General features: G+C 40.7%; 1 protein-coding gene across 6 annotated transcripts in view; it reads right to left on the bottom strand.

Moving 5' to 3' along the window:
* Positions 1 to 3832: 3832 nt before the first annotated feature.
* KIF21B (kinesin family member 21B) overlaps positions 3833 to 21856 on the bottom strand; it is a 400290-nt gene continuing 382266 nt past the window's right edge. For 4 of the 6 annotated variants that reach the window (XM_089654107.1, XM_089654108.1, XM_089654110.1 and 1 more), the window contains 5 exons: positions 21109 to 21270; positions 20190 to 20307; positions 18034 to 18204; positions 15463 to 15662; positions 3833 to 7763 (listed from right to left, as the gene is read on the bottom strand). In XM_089654107.1, the coding sequence (XP_089510233.1) occupies positions 7664 to 7763; positions 15463 to 15662; positions 18034 to 18204; positions 20190 to 20307; positions 21109 to 21270 (751 nt within the window). In that variant the 3' untranslated portion in view covers positions 3833 to 7663. Of the gene's footprint in view, positions 7764 to 15462; positions 15663 to 18033; positions 18205 to 20189; positions 20308 to 21108; positions 21271 to 21856 lie in introns of those variants that run through there. The other 2 variants (XM_089654109.1, XM_089654112.1) reach the window with 2 other exon arrangements.

The raw sequence follows: 21856 nt of genomic DNA, 5'->3' as shown, positions 1-21856 counted from the left end.
TCCAATGATTTGGACTGGTGTCCAAATACTTTTGGCAATATAGTGTAATTATTATTATACAGGATTTATATAGCACCAAAAGTTTGCGCAGTGCTTTACAGAACAGCGGTTGACAACATTAAGGCACACATTACAGTTGCAATACAATACAAGGGACATGCCACAAGCTATAATGTGTGTGCCTGATTGCGAAGCGCAAAAAAACTATGTTCATCGCAGATGGGATATGCCGGTAGGCTTCCTGGATGTCTACAGAGGCCAGGAAACCCCCCCCCCAATGTATCTAGGCTACAGCTTCCATCTTGAACCTTGAACCCTCATAAAAGACATTCAAGGCCTCAGGGTCCAGAAATGGGCAGACCCCCATCCTTCCTTGGGACCGTAAACAGATCAGAATGAAATCCCTGACAACATCCTGTTTCAGTAACTGTTTTGGAAGGAATGAACCCAATTGATAAACCTAAGTCGATGAGATCGCAGACCCACTTATCGGGAGCCAAGAAGGCCAATCAAGATTACTGATGCAGTACCATCCCCTCCATGAACTGAGGGAGGATGAAAAAACTTTTCCCACCGGGAAGGATCCAAGGAACGTTGTCCAGGGAGTCACAAACAGGCGGTCACTTGGAAAAGGCTTGGCCATGACAGAAGTCCAGTTGGGAGACCAACCAAGAGCCCATGAAGGTGCAGAAGCACCACCAAAACTGGAAGGCGTGGGGAGAAAAGGAGACGCATCCCAGGACCTGTCGTGAACATATCATCCTTACCAGTCCCGCACCTGGGGCACCTAGCTAGTAAGGCACAACCCCAGGCAGAACCTTGGCCTATTTAATTGTGACTGAGACAGCAGGTCCGTGGCCCACACAGATAGTAGTGCCGAACCAAGGATAGTGAGCATGCTACTGACTCCGCTCTGTGGAGGATTTGCAAAAGAGAAGTCCTTCCAGTGGAACCACTGTGGCCTGGGTGAACCCATGAATGAGAGGAATCTCCACATGAGGAGAGGACCTCTTTAAAGGGATAACAAAAGGTCAGGGAGCACCAATGGATGCTGCAGCCATACCCAGCCTCAGAATCAAAGTTGTCAAAACATGTGAGAAAAGGAGAGGGCCCCATCAGACCTAGCCAGCTGTGTGTACCACAAAGGCATCAGACCCCCCCCCCAACAGCTATCCTATCCCTCCCCACCCGAAGCAGAGCGGGGCTCCCAGCACAGCAACACAAGAGTGAATGCACAAATACAAAATGGCAGGTGAAAATCCCCTGCCTAGTTTGTCTGGTAGCCCAACGTGTTATGCCAACCTTATACCAACTGCAGGACACACAGCTTCAAAACGTGAGGGATAGCCAAAACTGTGGTTGCTATGGCTTGCTAGAGTAGCAACAGGATGAGAAGGAGAGCAGCCTAAGACTTCCCCAGTTCACAGCTGGGGCACACAACCAGGGCATTGGAGCGAGACCACCACCACCAGGTATCTCACACACCAGAGGGAGGTGGAGGGACACATGGAACAGTGCCACGCCAGTAGAGAAGAGGGCAATTCAGGGTGCCATTCAGGAAGGCCGGCAAGTCAAGCACACCCTGCATCAGCGGGGAAGGTGGGGAGGAAAGACAGGCTGCCACCAGGATCAGGGAGAGGGGAGGAAGAGACCCCGCTGGGCCAACCACCCGATGGAGTCCCCATGTCCTGTATTGCATCCCAGGAGGGAGGGAAGGGGGCATTTCTTCTGACAAATCCTCCTCTCCTTTGAAGTGGGGGAGCCAGGGGTAACACTGACACAGTCTATAGGCGCCTGGTCATATGTGTCCCCCTGAGACATTTAACTCACTGTCCGCCCCGGTCCAGGGTGGGGCATGTAGCGGCTGACCTAGCGCTTAGATAAAGGTCTGTGTGCACTCACTGGCCAGACTAGGATGACCCCTGGATCTAGATTACCCAGCCCAGCTGTTGATTGGAGATCTCTGCAGGAAAAAATCACGGCAAAAAGAACAAAAAGGAAAAAACTTATGGAAGCACAGGTCCCAGCAGGCACTAGGTCCTTACTTCTGAACACCAGACAGAAGTACTAGATTGCCAATAGCAGAGAGGGGGTTTTATCCCTAGAAAGGACTGCCTATAGGAGGTGACAAGTTTTTTTTTTGCCTAGTGTCCTACTCCTGTAGGTAGGGGTATAAAACCCTCTGGTCAGGTATTATGAAGAGGCTGTGTCTGTCAATGAATGTAAGATATTTTAGGTGGACTTTGATATTCCATGTCTATTTCTCTAGAACTACTGTTAGCAGTATAAGCTAACCCATAATCTATTTAATGATTCAAAATGTCTTTCTTCAATAAAGTTTACAAAACACCAGCTGGATGCTCCTTCTGAGACAATGTTTTATAGATGACCTGATATTTTGCTCTAGAAATTCTCAATACATACTTGATTCCTTATGGGATTTTTTTCTATTTGGGTATTTTTTCTTTAAACAAACCACCACATTCATCATGCCCTTGGGCACCTCAATCTCTGCTTTCTTGTCTCCTGAATACTCCTCTCTGGTTTAACCTGAAACTCCCAGAATTCTTGACTATCCCTGTTCCCTCTATATGGGCTTCACGTCATGTAAAATATTTGACTGACATTTGTGCCAGGGTTCCCTGATTACCTTTGATATGCTAAAACAAAACTATACTCCTGAATTCTTTATTCTTCTGGTTTTTACAATTGAACCATGCCTACTTCTCCTAATTTGGACATTTTACACTTCACCTACTTCAAAATGATTTGGAATATTTACTACGTGATGATATGGCAAAGCTATTATCCACAATTTACAAGGCTTTGCAGTCATCAGTGCATTTTGAGCTCTTACAATCCAAGTGGCAGGTGTAAGTGCCAGATCTGGACAAAGAGGATTGGGAGGATAACTGTGATTACCCCTTTACTCAATTGGTGGCCACACGGGATAGGCTAATTCAATTCAAAATTCTTCACATGCTCTACCTTACAACACAAAAATTACACCGTATTTACTCCACAGTAGAACCTAATTGTTGGTGATGTGGAGATATGCCTACAGATTTTTTTCATGTTTTTTGGTTTTGTTCCTGCATGCAAGCATTTTGGATCAATATCTTACAGTTTATTTACTCAGTAACCACAATTGCCATCCCTCAAACAGTGATCATTTGTCTCCTATGCTTGGTCAACCATCTAACCTTTTCTAGGGCCTCTAGAACACTCCTGGGTCTACTTCTGTTCTATGCTAGAAAAGCCATTGTTCTGGCGTAGAATTCAGATAGACCCTCTACTTTAGGGAGCTGGTAAAAACTGGTCAATTTAGTGGTCCCACTATATAAAATGACATATCTCTCTTAAGGTTGCCCCAAAAAATTCTGTAAGGTCTGGGATATTTGGATCAAATCTCCCTCTGCTAGAGATGATACTGAGCTTGACTAAAGTGGATGGTGCATGAATTCTATAATCCCTGGGGGGAGGGCTATGTGGGGGTTGACCTGGTGCAGTCTACTCCCGTGTACCTCCCTTTTAGCATTTCCCTGGAACTATATGTTGCTCATACTACACCTTAATATTTATTGTGTTATTCACCTAATTTTCTTCCTTATACTTCTGGAATTTGATATGTACCTAATCACTATGGTAGTGCTAACTTCTACCTCCTGATTGCCTACCTTGGTCTTGTGGATGTTGCCACCCTTGTTGGGATTTTTTTTTCATGTTGTGTTTTCTTTTCAGCCGGGGAATGCCCAAGGGCTCTGTTTTGCAGAATATTTATTTAAAACCAATAAAAACAACTTTGAAAAAAAACCAAAAACAAACCACCACATAAAGTTATTAAAACACTCAGTTTTATTTTAAATCTGTTCATAGAACGCTTCTATTAGACCTGTTGCACACAGGATTTTAAAAAAATGCTGAGTTTTTTACTGATCTGAAATTAAATGCAATATTGTCGATGGGACACTGCACACGGCTGAGTAAAGATCAGTAATACAGAACAGTAAAACAAAAATAGAACATTTTTCATTTGAGTGTTTACTCGTTTTGGCCCCTTGCACACAGGCCTCACAAGTATAAAAGAAAACATTACAATACTGGCAATGAAGAAGAATTTTACTTGTCTATACGCTTACACACCTTTACTCACCTACACTTGCCTATACTGAACATTACTCAGGTCCTTACACACAGTTTTTGGACCCTTGCACACATGAGTCACAAGTTCCTGAGAAATATCAGTAAATTATGACGCCTGTGTGCAAGGAGCCTTATGGTTCATCCAGTGCAAAAGATGACTGCACAGTCTTAGCTATCATCCTAGTGAACTACATCACCTAAGTTGAATTTCTTCTGTACACTTATGGAAATGGGGGTTAGAAAAATTCTGCTAATTAACTAATTTGAAGAGGGAAGTCTCAAGAAGGGTGACATTTTGAAATGAAATACATGAAAACTGTATATGATATAGATTGAATTGTTTTATTGAGAACACATAGATACATTTGGGAAGCAGGGTTGGGCCTGCCTTATAACTTGGAGGGGAGACCATTGGGAAATACCAAGTATCAATCACAGCGCAATATATGTGGGATTGCATAATTGTTGATGCTTGTTTTCAACATGTGGGATTATGTTTATTGTACAATGTTCATTAGAGCAATTATATCTGCATTATACTGTATGGGTTAGCTATTATGTAAGAGTTTTTATGTAAACATGGATTGGGCACTGAAAAAGTAATATGGATTGGGCAATATAAGTGTTAATTTCAAGATGTTTAAGGATGTAGTTATTTAACCAGTTATTTTTCTGAATAAGTCAATTGGTAAAACATGTCACGCTTGCTAGAGCGGATGTTTGTAATTATACTTTATACGTTTATATAAATCAGAGTTACTCTATATGGGTTTTATTTTTATTTTAACCACTTAACGTGGTTATACTGTGAGTGGTTATACTGAGATGATGCCTGCAGCTTTACAGCTGGTGGAGCACTTTCTTGTAAAAGCAATCCTAGAGGCTAAATTGTTTTTCCCCCTCCACCCCACCACCTTCCTGAGCTCTCCTGTCCCACTGGGGAACCAGGGATTGCTGACAATGGAGCTGATCAGGGACCAGAATGGCCCCGATCATCTCTATGGTCTAAGAAATTGGAAGCGATGAGTATTTTGTCACATCTGGTTTTGCCAATTGCAAACAAACCATTACTAAGCTTAAATCTGCTCCCATCCCCCATCTGAACACTATTCTATCTACCTGTGAAAGGAAGATGTATTTACTTACCTATTCTGAGAGCGATCCGGTCCAGTCCCATGATCTTCCTAGCGGGCAGCTTCAGTAAAGAGTAGAGATCGCCACCAACGGCTGCACTGACATCACACATAGACTTACTATGAGGCATCCATTGTTGGCTGTTTCTCCTCTACACTGAAGCTGACGTTGACAGCTGATCATGTGACTGGACCGGATTGCTCTCAGAATAGGTAAGTACACACATCTTCCTTTCATAGGGTAGATTGAATAGGGTTTTAAAAGGGGGTGGGAGCATATTTAAGCTTATAGGGAGTTGGACTTCCACTTTAAGAGCTAGGTGGAGGAAAAACAGCACGGGGTGATTGCTGTTGTTACTATTACATGGAAAACTAATGATCAAGTGGCCGTAACAGAATTATTTATAGACCCTGAGAAATCTGCCTATAAAACCACATTAGATTGTGCTATTAATAGTTAGAAATGTATGTCAATATATATGGAAACTTAATTACCTTATCAATGATGCTGGACCTACTATGGGTCCAGGCTTCACCTGTCATGGTGGGTCCATTAAAGGGGTCTTCAGGGTCTGGGAACCACAGAAATGGAAATAGCTAACTACACATGCTGCACTATGTGCCAAGGTGAGTGCTTCACACAGGATCCAGTGCCCAAAACAAATTTTATAAGCCGCACCACGTACTTTGGTCTGGGTTTGGTCGTCAAGGTACATACCAAGAACCAGAAACTTAAGAGGTAGCCATAGGCAATAAACACTCAGAAGTTTCATAGAAAAAAATGAATTGATACAAAAGAAAAGTTACAGAGAAGAACAGGTCTATCAGCTAGGGACACTAGCAAAAAACTGAAGTCTTACAGAGTGGCAGAACTAAATGGATGTACTCTAAAAGAGCAACCCTGGCAGGTTTTTCTAATGCCCAGTCAACCAAAGGTAGCCTTCATTTACCACTTAAAATAAATCCTGTACTGTACGATTAAAATAAAAACATAGATTGAAATGGATCAATTGTTTCCAAGTAACACAATAAAAAAAACAGTGTTGTGAGTCTGACAATGGTATTTTTTTCTTTTTAATTGTAAGTTGTATAAGAGTGGCTTCATAAAAAACAGGCATGCAGTCAGGCTGATGCATATGAGTAGTCCTAAATCTGAGATGCTGATAACAACTGCAGTTGCACCTGCACTTCTAAAATATTCTATTAAAAGCATATTAGAGCAATAAGGTTGCCATGTTGTATTGTTGATATGGGGGAGAATTTGTCATATAAGCAAATCTGGACTTTCACTCAATGCTATATTTAACCTTGGCTTGAAATAAACATATACCAAAGATACTAGATACATTTTTATTAAACACATATTTCTGCTGAAACTTTTGTGCTAATCTTTTTTTTTTTATTGACACACGAAAAATTGGCACTCACAGACAAAATGTAGAAATTGTGCTTTAAATAAAATTATTTAACACTTTATACAGAGCAACTAAACCCTTGCTGCCAGTACAGCCTTCATTGCTAACTTATATTTCAAAGTGGGTCATATGTAGCATGTTAATGTGAAGCTTAAGAGGTAGCATGTTTAGAGGTATACATTTGAATTGTCATTAAGTTAACCTCCTTTCCTCTTTCCCACTCAATTTCCAGTAGATTTGGCTGTATTCTTAATGAAGAGTACAGTATTTCATCATTTGTATCTGGCAGCTGGGTCAGAGTGTGCTTTCACAGGGGATGGAAAGTGCTGCTTCATAGTAAGAACATACTAAAGAAACACAGTAAGGCAAAGTAGACAGTATTTCAAGTACATAAAGGGGGCACAGTTTTTGTAAAAGTGGAGCATGCTGGGAGAACTTTGATGCACTAGGCTCTAATCTCATTTCGCTTTCCTCTTGTAAGCGCTGACTTTCCATTTTGCCTTTCCCAAAAATAGCATAGGCTTGAATGGTGTAGTTTAGAGTATCATATTACAGAGGTAGTGCAGAGTCGATTAGAGAACAGGTTTTCCTTGTCCTGACAAACTATGTGCTCCTCCTTGATGAAATGAGCAAAATGTTTTCATCATCCTTGGTCTTTTAACCCTGCATTTAATAAACCCTGTTGAGCTCCAGAGGACATTAGGGTCACCTAGTCCAGACAAAACGTCTTCTCCCACTCCATATCTTCACCACGAGATCACTGCAAGGTCAGAGGTCATAAGAACTTGCTGAATTTTTTTTTTCTTTATTGGTAACAAGTAGCAAAGGTATTGAGACAGACTAAGCTGTCTGAATTGTCAAAACACTCATGTTAAGGAGATGAGTGTCCCGTTCCTTAAATGAATAGAGTGGAGGGACGCTGGTATAAAAGGGGCAGTAGGAGGAAAGATGGGAAGGTGAGAGATGGACAGGTTACGGAAGGCTAGTGGCTCGGCCCTTGATTGCCAGAACACGTCTTGGGAGACACGGAGTAAGACCAGGAACATAGACCCAAAGCTTGACCCGGCAGTCACTGAGAGAGAGAGGGGGGGAAGGGAATATAGAGAACAGTATTTGGACAAGAACAAAGAGGGAAATAGGGAACAAGGAAAGGGAGGAGAAGACAAAGCACAGAAAGGAAAGAAGATCAGTGAAATGAAAGCCATGTTAGTGATAACGAGAGAAAACACAGAAAGCAGTAAAGATGGAAAAAAGACAGAGTACAAATAGGTACAAACACACATACAGTGGGGAAAATAAATATTAGATCCCCTGCAGATTTTGTACGTTTTCCCACCTACAAAGAAATGAAGGCTCTATAATTTTTATTACAGGTGTATTTTAAATGATAGAGACAGAATAGCAACCAAAAATCCAGAATAAACATATGATACAAATGCTATAAATTGAGCTGCAGTTCAGTGAGTAAAATAAGTATTTGATCCCCAAGCAAAACATGACTTAGTACTTGGTGGAGAAACCCTTGTTGGCAGGCACAGAGGTAAGATGTTTCCTGTAGTTGGTTACCAGGTTTGCGCACATCTCAGGAGGGATTCTGGTCCAGTCTTTTTACAGATCTTCTCCAAATCCTTAAGGTATCTTGGCTGTCACTTGGCAACTCAAAGTTTCAGCTCCCTCCATAAATTTTCTATATGATTAAGGTCTGGAGACTGGCTAGGCGACTCCATGACCTTAATGTGCTTCTTCTTGAGCCACTTCTTTGTTGCCTTGGCAGTATATTTTGGGTCATTGTCATGCTGGAAGACCCATCCACGACCCATCTTCAGTGTTCTGGCTGAGGGAAGAAGGTCTCATCCAAGATTTTACAATAAATGGCCCAGTCCATTGGCCCCTCAATGAGGCAAAGTCGACCTGTACCTTTAGCAGAGAAACTGTCCCAAAGCATAATGTTTCCACCTCCGTGCTTGACTGTAGGGATCACCATCCTAGGATCTGACCTAGGTTCATAGTCAGTATTTTTCTTCCTCCAAACACAGCGAGTCGAGTTAATGCCAAAGAGCTCAATTTTGGTGTCATCTGACCACAACATATTCTCCCATCCTTCTCTGAATCATTTAGAAACATCTAAATGATAAATATATTGGTAAACTTCAGACGGGGCCTATATTGTGTTACCAGGGGTTTGTTTGGTGACTGTGGTCCCAACTGCCTTGAGATCACCCACAAGCTTCTCCCGTGTAGTTCTGTGCTGATCTCTCACTTTTCTCATGATAATCCTTACCCAATGAGGTCAAATCTTGCAAGGAGCACCAGACCACGGGCAACTGATGGTTATTTTGTATTTCTTCCATTTGCAAATAATCGCTCCAACAGCCGTCTCCTTCTCACCAAAATTCTTGCTGATGGTCTTGCAGCCCATTCTAGCCTCGTGCGGTCTACAATCTTGTCCCTGACGTCCTTTGACATCTCTTTGCCCATGATGGTGAGGTTCGAATAGAAGAAAGATTCTGTGGACAGGTATCTTTAATACATGAGTTGTCGTTAAGAGCACCTTCTTAAATTGAAAGGACTAATCTGTGTACCACATGAGCACATAGCCAGTCTGTGGGATCCAGAATTACTGTTGGTTGGCAGAGGATCAAATACTTAGTTTGCTCACTGAACTGCTACTCAATTTATAACATCTGTATCATGTGATCTTTCTGGATTTTTGGTTGATATTCTGTCTCTATAATTTAAAATACACCATGCGCAACCGGCTCCTGCATGGCCGCGAGTTAAACTCCGCTCCGTCCACCCGCCAGAGCTGACACGGCACACACCCGCACTGAGGGACACCACTACCCCAGGGAGTAAGATAGGAGGTATACTTACCTTAACAACCATGCCACGCCGCCGCAAAACCCCTGGACCACCAGGGAAACTCACTAACTTCTTCCCTCCTGTCACGGCCAGATCCCAAGATGGCACCGGTGGCAGCAGTGAGAACTGCAACAGTCATGAGAGGGATTATGCAGCTCAGCCCATGGATGCCAGGCTACGTTATCCTCTATACCCTGGGGACCCTGGTGAGTCTTCTCCTCCTCTGTCCCCTACTAGGCGCAGCCCAGCTAAGTCCAAGCCATGACTAGACATAGACCCCACAACTGACCACCAAACCCTCAGTCAATCACCCCCTCACTTCAACACTGACATACCAGGGATGGAAACATTCCCTGCATCAGACCAACCGCTCACAGAGATATGCATGAAACAGAGCGACCTACAGCCATCACTAGCCCAGATTACATCCGTGGTCCAAAAGCAAGAGCGTAGATTACATCATTATGAATCCAAAATGGAAGACATATTTGTAGCGCATAATGATCTGATTGACGCGCACTCTGACCACACAACTGACATCGAACAAATAAATCTGAAGCTAGCGGATCTAGAAGATCGATCACGATGAAACATCATCAAATTCAGAGGTATTCCTGAAAACGTCTCTAATGAGGCATTACTATCCTATATACAGCAGTATGTAAAATACCTCATCCCGTCGGCATCAGATTTAGAGCTAGCCATAGACAGGGCTCACCGACTACCCAAACCGTCATTTCTAGCGGCAACAATCCCGAGAAATGTTCTGGCACGCATACATTATTATCATATTAAAGAAAAGATTATGTCAGCAGCCAGAAATCCGTCCTCACTCCCGCCATCGCACGCAAATATCCGACTATTTGCTGACCTATCCAAGGCTACGCTCCTTAACCGTAAAAAGATGGTCACTATTACCAAAGCTTTACGAAACCACGGTATGAGCTATCAATGGGGGTTCCCAACTAAACTTACCGTTAAACAACACGGTAAGATCTTCACAATTAAAAACCTAGAAGCGGGCCTGGATTTATTGAAAGCATGGAACATACTACCTGCAGATCCTCCACACTCCAACCACACCAATGTCCAACAAATGGAGGCAGAATGACGCTGACTATACATGTACCTTCAACGCTCCACTTCGGGTGCTATACCCCACTCCACTAATCTCTGGCGATCGGTCCTATCTAAAAAATGTTCTGGTTATCAGATAATGTTTGGCATGACCTTTTTTACGGTTAAAGCCTTCCCAAACCCCCCAGTTTTGAAGTAGATCATTTTGTTACTTATGCTGCTTGCGTTTTATGCAGGTTTTTTTTATCCTTTTCCATCCTCTTCCCTTCCTCTTCCACCGACCTCACCAGTCGATCAACTACACCACTCCTCCATCTGAAATTCACAAAACTTCATGGAATACTCGTCTTGATCCGTCGATCCAGCCAAGAACACACCTTCAAAATCTCAAAACTCGCCACCTCACGGCTTTCATCTTCCAACCACACCCTTCTCAAGCAACAACTCGACCCTCCAGTGTTTCCCAACAGGTCATGTTTTCAGGATTTCCCTCAGATGAAACAGCTGTGGTAATTACTAAGGCAGTGAAACTGATCAAATCACCTGTGCAAAATAATGGAAATCCTGAAAACATGACCTGTTGGGGGTCCATGAGGACTGGAGTTGAGAAACACTGCACTAATCAAACCTCAGAATCACCCTATGATTAATATTACATCATTCAATGTTCGGGGATTAAATTCACCCTTCAAGAGATCGATGCTTCAAAAAGAAACTCGAATGCTTCCACCCGACATCCTCTTCTTACAAGAAACGCACTTTGCAACAACCACGACCCCCAAACTACAATTACACTGCTTCTCACACATCTTTATGGCTTCCAACTCCAAAAAAAAAAACGGGGTCATCACAGCTATAAAGGACTCTGTTCAGTTCTGTTACGTATCCAAATTAGGTAACCCGCAAGGCCGATACCACATTCTAATTTGCTGCATAAATGACATTCCCTACACTCTGGTGAACGTTTATGGCCCCAACAATAATCAACTCCAATTCTTCCACAAGCTCTATGCCACCATTTCTGCCCAAAAACAAGGCAGACTTCTCATTGGTGGGGACTTTAACCTGATTGGCAACCCACTGCTAGACTCGTCTTCTAACAGAAGGTTCCCAAAAGAAAATTTCAACCGATTTCTAAACGACCACGACCTATATGACATCTGGAGATGTCAACACGGCGACGAAAAAGACTACACCTACTTCTCCCCTGCTCACTTATCTTATTCCAGGACTGACTTTTTTATCACAGATAAATGGACACTACAACATGTAATGTCATCCAAAATCAGAACCATAACCTGGTCGGACCATGCTCCAATCAACATAACCTTAGACGACAATCAACGTCCTACAATTCCTCCCATATGGAGACTGAACTCTACAATGCTTAAAAACCCAAACAACCAAAAATACCTACTGGAAGCACACAACCACTTCTTCGATTACAACGATACACCGGACATTTCTATAACTACTCTATGGCCCGCTTACATGAGCGGTATCCTTATACAATTAAACTCCCGACTTAATAAACAACGATCCCAACAAATTGACTAACTTCTAAATTCCATAAAAATAAATGAAGAAATTAATAAAAAGAACTCAAATGCCTCTACTTCTAACTCTTTAACAGCAGACAGAAATAAACTCTGACTGCTATTACTCCACAAATATGACCTCAACCTTCAAAAGACAAAGTCACAATTCTATTCCTTAAGTAATAAGGCAAACTCACTTCTCATAAAAATAATTAAACAAAGACGGCTTAAATCCAAGATCACTTCAATACAACACCCCTCCACTCATACCTCACAAATCCTCAAGACATAGCTAATGCTTTCGCGAATTATTATCAAACCCTATATAATATTAAAGATGACCCGGACACAACCCAACCGACTACTGCATCCATACTCAATTTCCTGGCAATCACTAATCTTCCCTAACTCACCACTGCGCAACTCATGTCGATATCTGCACCGATATCTTCCACAGAAATAGAGAAAGCCATAAAAACGTTACCTCTCCACAAATCCCCGTGAAATGACGGTTTCACAAACGAGTACTATAAAATATTCGCCCCCAACCTTGCTCCACGGTTGTCCGCTCTTTTTAACCACGCCGCCCCCACAGGACAATTCCCCAAGGAGATACTGCAATCTATAATCACAACTATCCCCAAACCTGGTAAAAATTCCCAAATAGTCCAGAACTACAGACCAAACTCATTGTTAAATACGGACATCAAACTCTATGCCAAAATTATTGCCCAGAGGTTACTCCCCCACCTCCCTACATTAATCCACCCAGACCAAGTGGGATTTATCCCTGGTCGACAAGCACCAGATGCCACCAGAAGACTTATATCACTTATACATAAACTTGAAACCACCAGACAACCTTCCCTACTCCTATCTCTAGATGCTGAAAAAGCATTCAACCGGATACATTGGCAATTCATGAAACTCACACTTCAAAAATTTGGTATCACAGACTGGATGTTATCGGCCCTTTACTCCAACCCTTCAGCCAGAGTTCTAACTAACGGCACATTTTCCCAAACCTTTAATATATCCAATGGCACTAGACAAGGCTGCTCTGTCTCCCATAATTTTTTCTTTACTTATCGAACCCCTAGCATCCAAATTAGGAGATGACCCAACATTTTCAGGCATTACACACCTCAAAAAAGAGCACAAAATTAGCCTTTTCGCAGACGACATCATCCTGACACCAACCCCTTCAAATCTCTCCAAACGATCCACACACATCTCCACAACTACTGAAAAGTCTCATATTATAAACTCAACAAGCCCAAATCCTCTATATTTTAATACACACCAGAGAAAACCCAAAAACTACTAACCAAACACTTCCCTTTCTCCTGGGAACAACATAGCATCCCCTACTTGGGGATCAAACTCACCATCACAACTGACCAACTATACTTCACTAACTATAAAACGCTACTTGAATCCATCCCTCAGGAACTCAAAAACCTACGCACATCAACCCTATCGACATTGGGGAGAGTGGCAACATTACAAATTTGCATATTACCCAAGATCCTTTATATATTCCCCACTCTCCCCATCCCAGTCCCCAATATCTTCTTCTCCAAGTTACAAACAACTCTTGCCAAATTCATATGGAATTCAAAAAGACCCAAATGCACTTCAAACCTACTAATACGCCCAACATATAGAGGAGGAGCAGGCTTTCCTCATTTAAAATCATACTATCATGCCTCGCTATTAGATCAGATCTATTTCTGGTGGCACCCAACTACTGAAAAAACATGGTCCACCATGGAAACTACCCCATACCTTCCACCTACACCCGATAAAATGCTGTTCCTACCATAAACTTCGCATCACCAAATCATATCCAACCATCCATGCACACGAGCCTCCCTTCAAGCCTGGCATGATTTCTTAACACTCAACTTAACAGATACCAGACAAATTCCTACCCCAATTACAGCTCTACACTACATCACTCTAAACCTACTACAGTGGGAAAACCAAGGCATCTTACACATTCGAGACATCTATACAAATAATAAATTAGACTCCTTCTCAACACTCCAAGAAAAATTTCAGCTCCCTAATATGGAATCCTTCACTCACCTGCGTATAGCGCACTCTCTGCAAAAAATGAACATCCCACATACAATAGCAATTCCTACCACTGCACTCAACTTCTTACAAAAACCACACTACCCAAAAAAAGGAATATCAACCTTCTACTTGCTCATAACCAATGATCACTACACTTTAAAAACTACTTCCCACCTGGGAGACGACTTTCGCGCGTCTGATACAACAACACACATGGGAAAGAACCTTCTCTATCACCTACAAAGTCTCCAGATGTAGTTCCCATTGGGAATCATACATGAAAATTCTACACCAATGGTATTTAACTCCTGCTAAACTCTCCCTATTCTACTCTCAACATTCCCCCAACTGTTGGAGACAATGCGGAGAAGTAGGATCCACTTTCCACATACTGTGGGCATGTAAATCGCTCAAATCTTACTGGAACAAAGTATTCCAATTGCTCTCTTCAGTCACTGGAGCCCCAGTGACACCGAACCCAGCTCTTGCACTCCTACACATAGGAATTGATAAATTTCCTGCCGACTCCCACACCATCATCATCCATACATTAACAGCTGCCAAAACGAACATTGCTAAACTGTGGAAATCATCCAAAACTCCCTCTCTTACAAATCTCCTTACTGACCTTAATCTCCAATGCGAGATGGAAAAAAGATCAGCCTTTCACAATTCCTCCTATCAAAAATTCAAGTACCAATGGTACTATAAATTGATATCCATATAACCATATCATACTAAAACTATGCAACTGACTGGTGTCTAGTTCTTCGCCCCCAGTTACCCTTCCCCCCCCCCGCTTCCCCTCTCTCCCTTCTCCTACCCCTCACCCACTTTATGTACAATAGTTTACTTAACCCTGGTTCACGCCACTCCAAGCATACCTCTCAGGTAAACAGGCCTACGTCTTTGCAGCCCCTAGCCAATTGGTGGGGAATCTACTATCTATATACCTTGCTGTACCTAATGTGAACCGCATTAATGTACCATATGTTGTCATGTTGAAAATCATTTAATAAAAATACTTCAATATAAAATATACCTATGATAAAAACTATAGGTCCTTCAATTCTTTGTAAGTGGGCAAACTTACAAAATCTGCAGGAGATCAAATAATTATTTTCCCCACTGTAATTTAAAGAATGAATATAACAGATTGCTTCTCACTTTGCTCTCACTACTACTCTGGCATTTCCTTAAGTCCCTTCTTACCTGGATGCGGTAAAGATGTGACGGCTGTTGGCGCACACAGCGTTGATTGGACTCTCGTGGCCTTTAATTTCTCCAATAGGTGAGAAATTTTCCATATTCCAGACTTTTAGAGTGCCACTGCGACAACCACTGAGCATCATAGGACGTCCTGGTACAAAGCCCAAAGCACAAACCCAGTCTCTGTGTGCATTTGGGACTTGCTGCAAACATAGTAGTAGTTAATAACATATGTCTATTAATGCTTTCCTCAGGTATAAAAGTAGGCAGTGAAAATGTATTAATTAAAGCGGAATTAAGTCCTGCTAAGTCACTTTAGTCTGGCCCCTTTTGCAAGTATAGCTATGAAAAGCATTAAATAGAAGCGCCTATATCGTTTAAAATCCAGCAATACACTATTTCTGCTCTACCATGCTCTCCACATGCTCAGTTGCCCTCTATTTTTAGGCACTGTGCCAAATTTGTAGAGGATGATCTGCTGACAGCCTAAAGATTTACTGCTGGGGCTTCAGCAAAATGGCAGCCTCCAGCAAGAAAAAACAGGAGCAATGCTGGAGGCAATTTACAGCACACATAATTTTGGTGGCATAATTATTAATGTGGAATGTATGATTCTTGCTAAAGAACATTATTTTAATCAAGTTGTTATGGGTAAAGTTCCAAAATCAGGGCATGAAGAATTAAAGAGGCAGATTTGTATGGTCAATTTATACAAAGAGTGGTGGCATTTTGTATTGCAAATTTGCCAAAAAATGGTTAAAAGCATTTATTGGGGATGTGATACACTTGGCACTTTTCACTGTATCTTGTGGTCCTGTTGTGTGCTCTACATGGTCCAGTAACTATCACAATAAGAATTTGTACTTATTGTATAATCTTTTCCTTACAATCCCTTGAGGGACACAGGAATGTGGTAAGTCTTAGACATAAGAGTTATATGCACAGTGTACAGAGGACTCTAGCAAACTGAAAAAACATTAAACGCCATCACCCGTAAAACCATATGATTCAGATTTGTGAGAAAGTAGGACATAAGGCCAATAAACACACAGGAATGGGATCTGCGTTTCCCAGTGGCCTTCAAGAAAAAGATTTTAGGATAAGTATACAAATCTTATTTTTGTTCATGGAGGGATGCAGGAACATCCAAATGCAGTCCAAATGTTGTGAAAATCTTACTAGAAGAATATCTGAAGGAATTAATTTCTGAACCAGAAAAAATAAAAAAAGAAGCAGCAAATATAAAAATACCAACAAGGAAAGGCACTATATGAAGGATCTGGTCACATTTTAGTTTAACATCACACCATCCGTGGGCCTACTCAGAGAGTGATTCTATAGAGGCTAGGTCACACCACAGGCTGTGCCATGGTCCTGAAGCTGGCGAGTGCTCAGCGGCTAAGTAACGTAGTACATGAAGGTCTTAAAAGCACCACTGGCAGAGCGCAGTGCCTGAGAGCCACATTCCAGGCTAGCCCCAAGCAAGGCTTTTGCTGCAAACTGATTCAGTTAAACTGATTCAGACTGCTGTTGTACCAGCTTAAACAGCATATTAAATGTCTTGATCGAAGAAAAAAAAAAACATCTGTGGAGAAGTGAGTATGTCAATAGAAAAAAAGAGATCAGTAAAAAAAAACAAATAGCAAAATATATTTATAATTTTACTCAGTAGAACTAAGGAAAAAGGGTCCAACCTCTTAGGACAGTAGATAAAAAAAAAAACCTTGATGGTTAAGGGTGGGGATTTATGGGAGTTGGTCTTCAGCATTTTTTTTTCTTTTTTGCCAGTGTCCATCTCCTGTAGGCAGCTACACATAACCCACATGGCTTAAGACTACTACCTCCCTGTGTACATCAATGGACAATAAAGAAATATCTACCATTCTGCAACATTCCCTACCGAGGAACCTGGCAATGCCTTTCTTAGTAGAAAATCTATCCTAATCATCATTAGCTTTATTTGCTAATCTTCCACTCTCAACCCTTCAAAAGTGTTATCAGGTTATCCTGGGCCCTCCTGAATGAAAAAAACACCATGACTAAATTCAAACGAGTTGGGTCCCTGTGGGTGGTAGATTTCCTTCCTTCAGATTTTCTTCCACCAACTCCTCAACCTCTATTATTTATTTAGCATAATTCAATAGGCTGTGCCAGGACTCCCAGCTGTCACCACATTCTTCTGCAATATCCTATAGCTTTATCTATATGGCCATAATAAATGACACACTTTTACTGGTAAGCACTTTCCATATTCTAACAAATGTTAATGCCTGTAATGGTTGTCTGTATGGTCCAATAATGTACATTGTCCAGGTTACTAGAAAAATACAGATGTTATTATACAATGTGTCTGTAATGTGATCTAATGTGATGCTTCCCCTTTATACTGTTACTGAAAGAACTCAATAAAACAATAATCTATCGAACAAAAAAATAATAATGTCTGCTGACAAGAAGAGCAGGAGAACACATCACAATAAAAATATATAATACTGAATTTAACTCATGAAATGTCATGAAACTTTGAAATGTCTTTTTTACAAAACAAAATGATTACAAAGACCCAGAACAAACCTGTATGAGCTCATGCCGCTGTAGGTCCCACTTCTTGATGCCATTGTCTCTGGAACCACTGCACAAGATATTATCCTGTACAGCCAAGCACTCAATGCCATCATAATGTGGAGGCTCCAAGTTGTAGGTAGGAGAAATGCTGCCTCCCCACCCAGAGTGCAATTCAAATATCTGAAGATGAAAAATAACAAACGAAAACAATTAGTTGAATGTATATAATGGTGTAGTTATATGATTAAAGAAAATACATTTCATATATATTATTTTCATAATATATATTTCATTTGAATGAGTTGAACATATATGAAGGGTTAAAGGCATACAAACTGTTTAGTAGGAGCAGGTGCAGCTGTGTTTTTTTGTCTGAAGAGCTTGCTACATGCATGTCTGTAGATCTTCATGTTAGCTTTTAATTGCTGCTGTGGTTAGCAGTCAGCTGGCTTTTTAGCTGTCTTTTTATGGATATGTAAGTGTCAGCTATATCTATTTGCAACTTGTTGGCCTCTAGTAGCACTAACAGAAAAGCACAATGTGCAATAATTAAATGATTTTGAGCAGCTAGTCCAAAGCAGGTCCTGTCTGTATCAGACATCAGGGGGTTTATTTACTAAAGCTGGAGAGTCCAAAATCAGACTCCCTTCTGCATAGAAACCAATCAGCTTCCAGGTTTCATTGCCAAAGCTTCATTGAACAAGCTGAGGTTAGAAGCTGATTGGTTTCTATGCAGAAGGGAGTCTGATTTTGGACTCTCCAGCTTTAGTAAATAAACCCCCAGGTGTCTGTAGATCTTCATGTTAATTATATAATTTAATTACATTACACCTGCAGAGCAGCAACACCAATTTGTAAAAGAATAAGCATTTTTATAAGAAAGTAATGTAAAATCCCTGTAGGTTCCCCTCCCACCACCGTACAAACACTTTAAAAACAATACCAGCCAGCCAGTAAGATGTGCAGATGAGGACTGTCATTATTTTCTATGGCATTTCCCCATTATACTGCCATATGCATATAGGCCCTGTGCTAAACTTTAAACAAAATGATGCACAGGGAATGATGGCAACAAACAAGTGGAAAATCTAAAACCCTTTAGATTAGCTTTATCAATTAATAAGAAATTAACTTGAACAAATGCAATATTATAATAAATATACACATATCCAAAGCACAGTTCTTTACTAAACTTCAGTCTTGTGGCACAGTGTTTCTTCATCATAAATATTGCAGTTTATTCTTCATAGAGCACTAACTGCTCTACAGGCACAGTGGAACAACGCCTACAATTTCTGGTACACAATCTGTTTTAGAGCCATATGAAAGCTATCGGAGGAGGGCTTTTGATTCAATGAGCTGAAGAGGAGTATATTTCCTGGTGCTCTCTTCTGAAGCCATACTAGGGCTATACTGTAGGTGGAAGAATAACTAAAGTAATCAACAGTAGATGAGTAGAGAGTACCTGGGACACAATATGTTCCTAAGCCATACCAGGGCTATAGGTAGAAGGATTCCTGATTTAATCCTGTAGAAAGGAGTTAGGCCCTTTTCACACAGGTTTTCCAATTAGGTCTGCTTGTCAGTTTTTCAGAAGCTCTATGGGCAGGTGGATGTAAACAGACTTGTGTTCATTTACATCTGCCTGCCTCTGAGTCTGTCCAGGTCTGGAAAAAGAAAATAGGTAGTATTCCTAAATTGAATCAGCTGAGAGATGCAGATTAGCTGGAGTTGCTGGCGATATGTCCAACATACTGAGAGTGAAATGTTCTTTCCCCATGTCTATGGGGCATTTTTTTTTTAACTGTAAATCTTTTTATGGCATCTTTAATTTTATTTGAACCGGCTCATGCATCCACAATATTATATTTATCTCTGGTGTTTCTGAACTTTGGAGAGGTGTGTGAATAAGGTATATGTGACTAAAGTTGATAGTAATTTTTTATTTTTACCTAACATTTTATATTAAACAATACAATATCTGCATTCAAATGTTCCCTGTGGGCACACATGCTATTGATATCTGAAATAAAATGTATAGTACAATCCCTTTAAATTTACACAAAACTATACATTTACAATGTAAAATGTTATACCCAGGTATGTTTTATTAACTGATAGGGTGATAAATTAAAAAAAATGCAAATGGGGAGAAAATTCGTAACCTTCACATAATGATCTTTGGATCCGGTGATAACTAGGTCTCGCCCATTCGGTGTGTTGCTGACTGTTAGACACATGACTGGAGCCATGTGACCCGTTAGTTTCCCAATGAGCTGAAACCTGCAGTGGTATGAAAAAAAAAAGCTGCACTAAGGCAGGTGTAAAATACTGCCAAATCAGTGTATTGCATTGTTTTCCACAGGATTTAATTCCCAAGAGCTCCCCAACTGTCCATATACCACTTGAAATTCGGGTAATTATATGAAATCCATCTAAATATGTTAACATAAACATTTTACTATTCACATAATAAATACCTATTTTTTCTATAGGGAAGACATATGAAAATACTTAGAAATAACCAATTACAATCTACTACAAAAGCAGCCCCACAAGGTCACCTTTTGCCATATGCCATTTTCATGGTCCAGGATGGCACAAACATTCATCATTTTCTATGCTGAAAGAGCACACTTGTGGTGTTGCCTGAATCTAATTATAACTGTGCACTTGAAGAGGTCAGTTATATGCAGCACTGCCAGTACAGAGCTGCTTCATGCTTTTCGAGACCACACTGAGACCTATGCTTTTCTCCTGACCACAATTATTCTGATATAAAGGACTCTGAAAAAGAACACTACATTCTCAATGATTTTTTAATTTGCTAAACATAGATAATAACTAAATTAGACCTAATGCTACACTGTCCCTACTAATCATTGGTTAGTACAGCTAGTCAAAAGTAAACACAGCAAACAATAATTGTTAATCAAATATATTCTAATATCATATAACAGACAAAGTACTTTTCTGATAATGTAATGAAAAAAAGCACATTAGTGGAACAAGCAGTAAAGCGAGTATGTGTAAAGGTGCCTTATAATGCCAAACAAACAATCTACTTAGTATGCATAACTGCACCTGCTCAGCTCCCAAGCTCTCACTGCATTCCCGGCTGCTACATACAAAGTGGTTCCATCAGAATTTAGAGCAATCTGGTTAATCTGCAGTTCTCCCTGACTGCTCATAGAGCGCAGACCCAAACCTGAGCATGCATCTCCTGATACCACTTGACCTGATGACCTGATGAACGAAAAATAAACAGTGATGTTGGCAAACTGCAATAACAACATATACATAAAGTTTATCAAAATGATCTCAGAGAAAAGGATCACAACTAGAGTAGAGAATACAGATACTGTATATCTAATAATATGTGTGAAGTGCTCTACAAAACTCTATGTTGGCAAGATGTGTCAGATCCTACATCAATAAATCCACACATAATCAGAATTAAAAACAAATTTTGCAATTTCAGTTGCAGTTTTTGCCTGTGTCAAAAAAGCATGTTTTCCCTATGGTCTTAACTCAAAAATATATGAATGTTTCACAAAGAATTTAACTCTCACCATGATGCTGTGCCATGATTCCTTATCTCTGTCAAGTTTCCAAAACCTCTGTTAAGCCCCAATCATTCTGTATATACAGTTACACCCATTACACATGTGTCGGGGACAAAAAAGTTGTATTTTGTTGTTACATCTTTGTTGTTCTATGTATAAATATGTGGTTATTAGACCCAATATTGTATAATGCCTGGCAAAAAAAACCTAATGTGCTACAAAACCTTCCATCTTTAAAAAGTCAATGAAATACTTTATAATCAATA

This window comes from Staurois parvus, unplaced genomic scaffold, assembly GCF_062004578.1.
Source record: "Staurois parvus isolate SC_StPar_1 unplaced genomic scaffold, SC_StPar_1.0 ptg000744l, whole genome shotgun sequence".
NCBI classification, from domain to species: Eukaryota; Metazoa; Chordata; class Amphibia; order Anura; family Ranidae; genus Staurois; species Staurois parvus.
This window is presented reverse-complemented; position numbering and strand designations above follow the sequence as displayed.